The sequence below is a fragment of the Ixodes scapularis genome, unplaced genomic scaffold, assembly GCF_016920785.2.
Source record: "Ixodes scapularis isolate PalLabHiFi unplaced genomic scaffold, ASM1692078v2 PGA_scaffold0__279_contigs__length_252992795, whole genome shotgun sequence".
NCBI classification, from domain to species: Eukaryota; Metazoa; Arthropoda; class Arachnida; order Ixodida; family Ixodidae; genus Ixodes; species Ixodes scapularis.
The window spans coordinates 14,565,848-14,577,127 of NW_024609835.1; the positions used below are offsets into that span (position 1 = coordinate 14,565,848).

The 11,280-nt window shown below is 52.0% G+C and overlaps 1 protein-coding gene across 1 annotated transcript in view; it reads right to left on the bottom strand.

The window, feature by feature from the left end:
* LOC120846891 overlaps nucleotides 1-10,919 on the bottom strand; it is a 34,163-nt gene extending 23,244 nt beyond the window's left edge. The window contains exons 1-2 of the mRNA XM_040218797.1: nucleotides 8,656-10,919; nucleotides 7,322-7,551 (exon numbers count right to left, since the gene is read on the bottom strand). Of these exons, the coding sequence (XP_040074731.1) occupies nucleotides 7,322-7,551; nucleotides 8,656-10,919 (2,494 nt within the window). The remainder of the gene's footprint in view (nucleotides 1-7,321; nucleotides 7,552-8,655) is intronic.
* Nucleotides 10,920-11,280: the final 361 nt, after the last annotated feature.

Consider the following 11,280-nt stretch of genomic DNA (forward strand, 5'->3'; position numbering starts at 1 on the left):
GAAGCACTCGTCGTCTTTGTCGTCGCTGCAGCCGGAAGGGGTTTCGACGGGGGCTCTGGACAGGCAGTCGGCGTCGCTGTGCTTGCGGCCTGACTTATAGACCACTGTCATGTTGAACTCTTGTAGTCGAAGACTCCATCGAGCGAGGCGTCCTGACGGGTCCTTCAGGTTCGCAAGCCAGCAGAGCGAGTGGTGGTCCGTGACTACACTGAACGGGCTCCCGTACAAGTACGGACGAAACTTCGTTATTGCCCAGACAACCGCAAGGCATTCTTTCTCAGTCGTGGAGTAATTTTTTTCCGCCTTGGACAATGTCCGACTTGCGTAGGCGATGACTCGCTCGATGCCTTCTTGCACTTGCACTAGTACTGCGCCCAGTCCCGCGTTACTTGCGTCCGTGTGAATTTCTGTTTCCGCATCCTGGTCGAAATGTCCAAGCACAGGAGAAGTCTGGAGTCGTCGTTTCAGTTCGTCGAATGCCTGCTGTTGCTCCTCGGCCCATTCGAACTTCTCGGCGTCCTTCGTGAGATTCATAAGTGGTGCGGAAATCTTTGCGAAATCCCGAACGAAGCGTCGATAATAGGCACAAAGTCCAAGGAATCTTCGCACGGCCTTCTTATCTGTCGGCGCTGGAAATGCCGCGACTGCGCGAGTCTTCTCGGGGTCTGGGCGGACGCCTTCGTTACTAACCACGTAGCCAAGGAACTTCAGTTCGTCATAGGCGAACCGGCACTTTGACGGCTTGAGTGTGAGTCCGGCGGTCCGAATGGCTTGAAGAACAGCTCGGAGTCGTTTCAAGTGCTCGTCGAAGTCAGCTGAAAATACTACGACGTCGTCAAGGTAGACGAGACAACTCTGCCACTTCAGCCCTGCCAGTACGGTGTCCATGACACGCTGGAAAGTTGCTGGCGCCGTGCATAGTCCGAGAACATCACCTTGAACTCGTACAGCCCATCCGGCGTGACGAAAACTGTCTTCTCTCGGTCCCGTTCGTCGACTTCGATCTGCCAGTAGCCGCTCTTCAGGTCCATCGATGAGAAGTATCGAGAGTGGCGCAGCCGGTCTAACGTGTCGTCGATGCGGGGAAGTGGGTAGACGTCTTTCTTCGTCACCGCGTTCAGCTGCCGGTAGTCCACGCAGAACCTAAGCGTTCCGTCCCTCTTCTTAACCAGCACGACTGGAGAGGCCCATGGACTGCTTGAAGCTTGGATGATGTCATCACTCAGCATGTCTTGAACTTGCTGATGGATCACCTCCCTTTCCTTAGCGGAGACTCTGTACGGCGATCGATGCACAGGGCGCGCGTCGTCCTCGGTAACGATGCGGTGCTTGGCAACCGCGGTCTGGGGCACCTTCGACGACGTCGCCAAGCAGTCGCGGTATTTGGCGAGGAGGTTAACCAGCTGACGCCGTTTAGGGTCCGGAAGCTTAGGGTCAATGTCGAGCTGCGCTGGCGACGTACTGTCTTGCTGTGGCGGCGAGGATTCGTCAGTAATCGCGGTGATTTCGGCGGGGTTTCGGAGTTTCTCGACGTGGCCCACGGCTGCAACTTTCGTGAGGTGTTGCGTTTCGTTTCGGAAGTTCGTCACGAGGGCCACAGTCCGCCCATCCTGAAGTTCAGCTACTCCCCTTGCGACGCACTCTAGATAAGAGGCCGCCGGCGACCTCGATGAGTCAGTCTCGCCCCAGCGTTCGACTCTGCTGCCACGCCGACTTCGGCGCCCGCGACGCTCTATATTATGTTTTGTACTCTTTTATTTTTGGCACAAGTTCGCCACATTAAACGTTTATTTTTTCCTGTTTAAAAAAAAAAATAAAGGGAGAACAAAGATAATAACAGAGCGTCGCGGGCGTCGAAGTCGGCGTAGCAGCAAAGTCGAACGCTGGAGCGAAACTGAATGTGGCTCGCCACGCGGAGCCCCTTATGCACATGCGTGGGCTTCTGGAATAATCGGTGTGGAAAGTTCGACGCGTAGAACATTCTGACCTCGTATCAGCTAGACGGTTCTCGATTTCACCAGAACATAACATTACAGTGTTAACAAAAATGCATAGTCGCGGCCAGGAATCGAACCCTGGCCCTTCGCGTGGGAGGCAAGCGCGATGACCGTTCGGCTACGGCCGCGCTGCCTACTTGGCGCGCAGCAGTATTAATTATGCACTTTAATTCCTTGTTCATAAACTGACAACATTAATTAACAACTTCGTCTTCTACCACACTGATATTCAATGAGCAATTAAAAAACAGTGTGCGCTATGTTGGTTAAGGTGAAAAGTGTTGTTTTATTTTAATTTATCATCTTCTGGACGTGCAGAAACTCCGGACCTAACCAAGTTTTCTATTGGAAGCTTTTTGTCCGGTGTCCTCGGTACAAATTTCTTGTAATGAAGTTCAACATTCTAAGTTCGAGTTCAAGTGTAGCTCATTATTTGTGAATAACAAAGAAGCTTCGTCAAAGAGAATATTTATTTATGTTCTTTTCTACCTCATATTTTTATAGTTGCGCGACTGAAGCCTCCACAGCACGAATACCCCAGGTTGACCCCTTGTCGCCATGCAAAGTGCGCTTAGCTGGATATGCATTAACTTGAAACCAGCAGCTTATGGAAATATCGGTCCGGTCAAAAGGTTACTATGAGCAAAGTGCGACTACGTGTATCGTGTCCCATTTCAAAATTCCATCTATGATTCGACAATTGCCGAAATATGTCTGTAGTATAACAAAACTTTGACACGACATTTTTTGAGGCGACGTTTATAAAATACACGATAAAGTTCGAAACATCTCACGTTTCGCACACCTTGTTCCAGCGTCCTTCGGAGTCCTTGAGCGTATACTGCATCCAATCATCGGCATTCCTTCAATCATTCCAACCAATCACGAAGGCAATTTCTTCCTCTCCGACGGCTATGCTCTTTCAGTTGACAAAAACGACGGTCCCCATGTTTGTGGTTTAGGCAGCCTGCAACTTGTGGAGTACAGAACCACGCTCGGCCGGTCAGAGGCTAGGCTAATGAAGTTGAAATCCATGGATCGGTGTTTCAAGTACATTTCAAGCATATAACCTCGAGGATACCCGAAAATGTCTCGCTCAGGGTTCTCCCTCACTCTTGAATGTTCACAAGTCAAGAATTCTCCGTACCTCCAATAATTCTCTACCATACAATTTCCTTTTTTTTTGTGACGAAAAACGAACTGCGAAATCGACCAAGTACTATTAGCAACTCGAGCGCGTCTCTGATTAATGCGTCTACCGTGTCCTCATTTGTGATACCTCCATTTCCGCCTAATGACATCATATAAGTCTTATGATGTTTCCTGCAACGATCGTGGTAGTCGCACAGCAGCGAAGGTGGGTACGGCGAAAGCCTGGTCTACTGAAGGTCGCTCTCCAGCAGCCTGAAGGTTGCCTTCCAGCTCTCCAGTAATCGAAAGCTCTGGCGGTCAAAATTTGGGACGCTGAGAGGACAAAATTCGTTGTAATCGCCTGCCTTATTTTTTTTTCAATACTTTTAGGATTAATTATTAGGATTGTGACATCCGACAGGATGACAGCCGGGTCCCGTGTCATCATTTGTTGCCTCTTCGAAACCACTTTCGTGGCATGGGCGCTATAATACTGTAAATCCACATGTCGAAGGAGCGTTCCAGGTAATCTAATATTATGTACGTTCCTTGAATGAAGGCTCTCACCTCGTACCGATCCGGATAATTGTCCAAGAGGCACGTTCCCTTACCTCCCGTCACCCCTGTTGTCAGATCTCCAGCGCCCTCGACCCGTTTGTGTTTGCGCATCTGTGTGCGTCGCTATAACGGAATTGGCGCTATCAACTGGAAGACAATTACTGTGCGTGGCTTATGCGACTGCTCCCATCCTGTACCGTTCCGGAGGTTCGTCTGAGCGGCGAGCCAACGCCACAAACGCCTGTCTGGCAACATTCCACGCGCGCCGGAGACTCGAGCAGGAATAATAGTCTCCGATTATTCACTTCGTCGGGCAAGACGCACGTGACCTTAAAGATGGAGGGCCGTCTTTAGATATAGTATGCATCAGTCTTGGTTCGGCGAAAATCCAACCGCTATGCAAAACCAAAACAAAAAAGGAAGGCGAAAAAGACGACGGATCAATTTTCGGTGCTGAAATTTGGTAACTCTGCACATTGGACCCTGCAGGAAGCCCCAAATTTATTCGGTTCTTCGGTTAATTTATTTTTAAAAAGCAAAGCAGCAATTGTGGGAACTTCTATATATAAAAGACTGAATTCACGTTAAGATTAAACTCGTTGCGTTCGTAGGAGAACGTCAGGAAGCGTCCGATACGTTTCGTTGAGAAAAGAACACTGGTTTATTTCTGTACAAATACAAAGGACAAAGTCACCGACACTGGCAAGGGAAAGAGAGAACAACAGCAAAGGGGGGAGAGAGAGTCGGGGTGGTGCGATGCGTTCCAGATGTGTCCAAGCCGAAGGCCAGGAGCGCCCCGCCGTTTATGACCCCCCTCACATTCCGGGGCCTGGGAACCGCAGATACCCGAACGAAGGCCTGTTTGTGTTTTGCGACGTTCACTTCGTTTTCGAAACGCGGGGCCACCGAGTCTGGCCGAACAAAACCATAACGTAAAAATATTCTACAAAGATCTTCCCCCGCAATGAGCATACAATTGCTCATTAGTTCAAAGACTCTAACGGATACAGAAGTTGGACCGGTCGTTTAATGACCTTTCCATGGGGGATCCTTATTGTACATGAACGCACGCGTCCATCGCGCCCAGGGAAAGTTTTGACAACACGGCCCGTGCACCAATTCTGCCGTGGCCGTAAATGTTCATATACGATTACAAAGTCTCCTTCATTAAGTCCAGTGGACTTGGTGGGTCGGGAGTAATGCGCAGAACGTAATTCGTTTAAATACTCCCGACGCCACATTCTCCAGAACTGGTCAGCAAGCGCCTGCCTGTGTTTCCAGCGCCTCTGAATGTCGGCGGCGCTGGACTCAGAGACGAGGCGACGTTCGCATGAAGGGAGCGACGTAAAGCGCGAGACACATGCGCGTCAAAACTGTCCGATCCGGCGTGCGAACTGTCGGGAAGATGGCTGCTCCGAATCGCCGCACAGGACGGTTCGCGACACATGGTTTCCGACGCGTCGTTGCGTCGCTCCGTTCAGCTCCGCCCAGTTTCGGGTGTCCCTCTACCAAATGCATGGATGGATACTAATGGCTATAGCTATAACGGGCGGTAGCTCGCGCCACCTAGCCTAGAAAACTAAAATACTTCCCACGCCCTTCTTGGTTTTTCTGGCTTTAAAACAAACATAATATTTTTATTACCTCCTATTAAAGTGTGCGTGTGTGAAGATTTTCCGTGGGGCTATTTTTCCGCTCAAAATCACTTAATTGCGAAGGACCGCAGCGGACCTTAGAGCCATCCCAGCGAAACGAGCACTGCGTAAAAATCACGTGACTACGTACCGCGCACATAACAGCGTCTCTCCCGAAGCTCACATGACATTGGAATGGCTCGTAGCGTCCGCTGTTGTCCATCGTAAGGTGAAGCGGAGTATATTCAGGTTTCGACGGGCTCGATCGGTTCCAGAAGGCAGGCTTGCCTTGGCGCTCGAAATCAGCAGCTCATTTTGTGCGCGCGGGAAACTCGATGGCGTCCGTTTCCTTCACAACCACGACTCGCCTCGCGTGACGCACCGCGCACCGCCACATCCGCTTCCCCGAACCACGTAGCGCCTCCTCGCCCGATCGGTCCGAAAGTCACTTGACAACATGACCTTCGCCATCCGTGCTCATTGGCTGCGGCCACTGCGGCCTTCCGAAAATCGGACCGTGCGTGCGGCGATATCTGGCAAGTTGGACGCATGCGGGCGCCGGACGGAGCCCCCGTCCGACGCTCCGGTGCGACGAAAACCCTCGCCCTCGGACGTCGTTCCGGCGGTTCGCACGTCGGATCGCATCGCTTTTTCGCGCATGTGTCTCGCGCTTAAGTCGTCTCCCTACAAGAAAATGTGCTGGTGTGAGCGGGTCTGGTTCGGATGTCTCAGCGTAGACGAACGTTAGAGGCCTGGAATTTAGTACAGCCTCGACTTCCGTCAACACTGTGCTCAGTTCTTCGAATTTCAGAAACCCATGACCCAAGACCTTTTTTAGAACAGTTTTGGCGCATCGCACCATCCGTTCCCAAAACCCACCCCACCAGGCAGCCCTCTCAACAATAAATTTCCACTGCACACGGAGGGACGCGAACACAGCAGAAACCTCCTCTCTCCGTATGCAGTCCCAAAGTTCTCCGAGTTCATTGTCGGCCCTGCGAATTGTCTGAGCATTGTCAGTCAGCACAACACGACACACTCCTCTTCGAGAGATGAAGCGTCTGAAGGCCAAGATGAAACTCTCCGTTGTCAGGTCACTGACAAGTTCCAGATGCACAGCTCTCGTGACGGCGCACGTTATCACAAGGATGTAGCACTTTTTCACAACACCACACTCCTTAGCGAAGAGAGGACCTGCAAAGTCCATGCCAACGACCTCGAAGGGATCGGCCGGGTTCACCCGCAGGCCCGGCAGGGGTGCTGTGGGTTCACAAGCCGGCTTGCAGTGAAGCCGATTGCAAGTCACACACCGTTTCAGCATTCGCTTCGTCACTTGTCGAGCCCTTATGACCCAATACCTCTCCCTGATCTCCGTTACGGTGTCACAAAGACCCGCATGAAGTAGACGTTCGTGGGTCGCGCGAATAAGCAGCTCAGTAAAGAGGTGCTTGGGAGGCAGGATGATTGGGTGCTTTTCCTCCAGCTGACGTTGCGTCTTCTGCAACCTTCCCCCGACGCGAAGGATGCCATTAGAGTCAAGATAGGCCCCCAACGAACTTAACGGAGACCCCTTGCTGCACTCCCCCTTGTCTTGTATTGCGGCCAGTTCCTCCCCGAACTCTTCACCTTGCGTTTGTCGCACCAGGAATTCTTCCGCGTCGCTCATTTCCTGTGCTGTCAATGATCCTTGCTTTCTCTGAACTCGCCGGCAATTCCGTACAAAACGCAGGATCCACGCCGTGACCCGCAGGAGACGATTCAGGCTGCTGTAGCGTTGCAATGGAATGAGAGGCTCCATAATAACAAGAGTGACACATGGCCTCGATTCCCGTTGCTCCTGCCGATGAATGTCGGTGTCGTCCAGTCGTTCTCTCGGAGTCCGTTGGGGCCATTCCGTTTGGGAACCCCGCAGCCAGTCCGGTCCTCTCCACCAGAGTCCGCTAGTAACCAACGTAGGAGCTGTCAGTCCCCTGGTCAACAGGTCTGCAGGATTCTCGTTACCTGGACAGTGCCCCCATTGCACAGGATTCGTCAGTTGCTGAATTACCGTTACGCGGTTCGCGACAAAGGGCTTCCACTTCAAGGCAGACCCCTTGATCCAGTGCATGGCGATGGTCGAATCAGTCCAAAGGTAGACAGCCTGCAGCGGTGTCCTCAGCGTGCCGATGAGATAGTGGTGCAACCTTGGCGCCAATAAGGCTCCCATGAGTTCAAGCCTTGGTAGAGTCAGCCTTTTAAGTGGAGCGACTCTTGATTTGGACATGAGAAGCGTAATCGTTACGTCGGTTTCACTCTCTGTCCTGAGATAGGCCACTGCACCGTAGGCCCTGGGACTAGCGTCGGAAAACAGATGAAGTTGGACAGTCGTGACGTCGCTGTCCCCCTTCAGGCTGGTGTATCTTCGTGGAATCGACATCTCCCGAAGCGCAGAAAGTTGGGAACACCAGTCCGACCATTCCCCAGCGATGTTGTCAGGAAGATGTTCGTCCCATCCCAGTGCCAGCTCCCAAAGTGTCTGAAACAATAGCTTCACTGTGACGACGACGGGGGCGATCACCCCGAGCGGATAATATATTCGGGCAGATGTCTGGAGAAGACCGCGCTTGGTGAGCTTGGTGTTGTCCACGAACCCGAGTACATTTTCCAGGTTGACAGTTAGCCGATCATCCACTCTGTTCCAGAGCAGGCCAAGGATCTTCACGACTTCTGCGTTTTGGCCTGTGGTTTCTGACTTGTCGTTCGCTTCGTTTGAGTTGAAGACACGCTGCAGGTCGTTGTCGTTTGTGTTCCACTTGCATAGTTTCATGCCCGCTCCTGTCATGATGACGCTGGCTTCTTCGTAAATTACACGAGCCTGAACATTTGTCTCCGCGCCCGTAAGCAAATCGTCAACATACAGACACGTGTCGATTATCCCCGCAGTCTCGGGGTACGTTCCCCTTCAACTGTCTAAATGATGTCGAATCGTGGCTGAAAGCAGAAAGGGGCTGCATGACGCCCCAAAGGGCACTCGCGTTCTTCTCCATGCTTCAGGCGGGTTTGCCAATTCGTCACCCCTGGGCATATCTTTGAACCAGAAAAAGCGAAGAGCGTCTCTGTCCTCCGGGGCGAGGGAGACCTGCAGAAACGCCTTTTCTATGTCGGCGCTAAGAGCGATGGGGTGCTCACGGAAGTTCAAAAGCACTTGCAGCAGCTCTGGGTTCAAGTTGGGCCCAGCATGAAGATGATCATTAAGCGAGGCAGAGTTTGGAGCATGTGACGAGGCGTCAAACACGATGCGAATTTTTGTGCTTTCGCGGTCCTCCTTGATCACGGCCCGGTGAGGCATATAATACGTCATGCCACTGGGCCCGTCTTCATCCTCAGGGGGAACTCTTTCAGCAAAGCCGTTGCTCATATATTCCGTTATCGACTTGTCATACTGCGTTAGCAGACAGTTGTCTCGGCGAAGTTTCTTCAGCAAGGCTGTCAAGCGCATAGAAGCAACCTCCTTGTTGTTCGTCAATTGACGCTCTGAGGTCTTCCAAGGGAGGCGGGTCTCGTATCTGCCGTCAGTCATTATCAGGGACGAGTTGAAAGAAGTCACCAGTTCTTTCGGTGGCTCATTACCTTCGCTACTCTGGAAGGTGTCCTTAATGCCAAGGCTTTCAAGATCCCAGAATGCACGCAGTTCAGTTGCGATGCACCCTGGGGTCTCGTCAACGTTGACTCTGAAGACGGCTGTCGTTACGCATACGTTGGCAGCGTTGTTCACCTTCAGGGGGCCCTGCAGAGACCACCCGAAGATAGTCTCCACGGCGGTCAGTGAAAGGCTGACGCGATGCACGTTCCCGGTGGTGACCCTCCAATAGTAATCCGCTCCTATTAGAATGCTCACTCCACGCTCCCTTTGACAGTCCCCCACAGGTAGATCAGCGAGTGTGATCCCTTGCCCTTGTAGGCTGTTGATCAGATCACCATCAGTGATGCCGAAAATCTCTCCGCAGATATCCGGAACCTCAAAGGCCTCGATGACGATTTCGGCGTCTCCGTGGTGGCTTCGAAGTATAAGCTCCACCCGGCGGCATCTTCTTTTCGTACCACGCGCCGACTCACCGAAAGCGAATATCGTAAACTCCTCCTCTCCAACTGGTCTACATCGTAGTTTTTCGGAGGTGTCTCGACGGATGAAGGTTCGCTGACTGCCTCCATCGATTAGTGCTCGCAGGGAAGTCTCGGTCTGACCCCTCGCTCGCATCCTGGCCGTTTGAAGGAGCACCTGATTGTGGCTGGTTGTACAGGCGCTCGAGATACCAATAAACTGAGGTGGGTTTGAGTCAGAGCTCGTCGACTGCCCTGCTCCTGCCCACTCGGGGTCGCACATCACGGTTAGATGTCTCCTAGAACACCTTGCCCACGATAGTTTCTTGGCGGACCTGCAATCTCGGAAGCGATGGAACTGCTTTGTGCACCGAAAGCACCTGTTCTCCGCCTTCAGTTTTTCCTTCTTTTCTTGGATCGTAAGGGGTGACGTACACTTCTCCAAGATGTGCTCGTTAGAGCCGCAGAAGACGCAGCGCCTCATTTCTGACTTCGCGGCACTGGTCAATGCTGCCGCAGAGCCTCCCCTTTCGGAGCGAAACTCTCGGTGGCGCGATTCGGGTGCCGTTCGTTGGTTCGCGTGGGGAGTGAGCTGTCGGCATTTTTCTCTGGTTTCCACCTCGATTTCAATAAACTCAAGCAACCTCGCGAGGTCGTCTCTACCTTCGTTCTGTGGTCGCTTTTCGACAATCAAACTCCGATTGTATCTGATAATGAGCTCAGGAGGAAGAGATCTCTGGAGAACAGTGTGCAACAGTACCCCATACGAATCTGAGTCAACTCCCAAGCTTTTGAGGCTCCGCATGCGTGTCTGCACATCGTCATAGAGCCTGCGGAGCCCATTCGCTGCGTCTGACATAGTGTTTGGTTTAACGTTCAACAGGTGCGTGAGGTGATCGTTGACGATGACGGAGGGTTGGCCGAACCTCTTCCTCAGTAGTTCTACGGCCGTGCCATAGTTGTCCCCGGTTACCGGAATACCTTTGATGACAGACTCCGCTCGGCCGACCAAATACACTTTGAGGTATTTGAACTTGTCTACGGGAGACAATGCTGGGTTCTGGTCGATTGAGGATTGAAACTGATCCCAGAGTGTCTGCCACTCCGCCAGCTCTCCGTTGAACTTCGGTAACTCCAATTTGGGTAGCTTTACATTTGGGACAGTTGCGCCGTTACCCCTTTGTACCTCCATACGCGACACGTTGCTAGAGGTAGAGGAGGTTGTCTCGTTGTTCGTGACTTCTTGTAGCTGCCTCAAGGCTCTAGTTCTGGCTATGCTGATAGCATCTTCGTAACCGAGGCTAGCTTCCGTTTCCTCCTCGATATCGTTCACGTCAGTCAGGTCGGCTACTTGTTGGTCAAGCTCACGAAGCGATTTTTCTTTCAAAGCAAGGAGAGAAAGTTTTTCGTCAAGCTCACCTTGCTGCGATGGAGCTCCTTTCATTACTGTGGTCATCTCGTTGATAATCCTGGTGACCGCAGCTCGGACGACCGCTTGTTTTTTCTTCAGTTTCTCCATTGCAGCCGCTCGTTTACGTTGTTCGTTGGCTTCAGTTCGTGAGGCTGTCGCTGCTTCCGTTGAGTGTCTGTTTGCCAGAGTCAGTTCCCTGATGTTCTCCCGGGTTTCGGCACCAAAATTGTGGGAACTTCTATATATAAAAGACTGAATTCACGTTAAGATTAAACTCGTTGCGTTCGTAGGAGAACGTCAGGAAGCGTCCGATACGTTTCGTTGAGAAAAGAACACTGGTTTATTTCTGTACAAATACAAAGGACAAAGTCACCGACACTGGCAAGGGAAAGAGAGAACAACAGCAAAGGGGGGAGAGAGAGGCGGGGTGGTGCGATGCGTTCCAGATGTGTCCAAGCCGAAGGCCAGG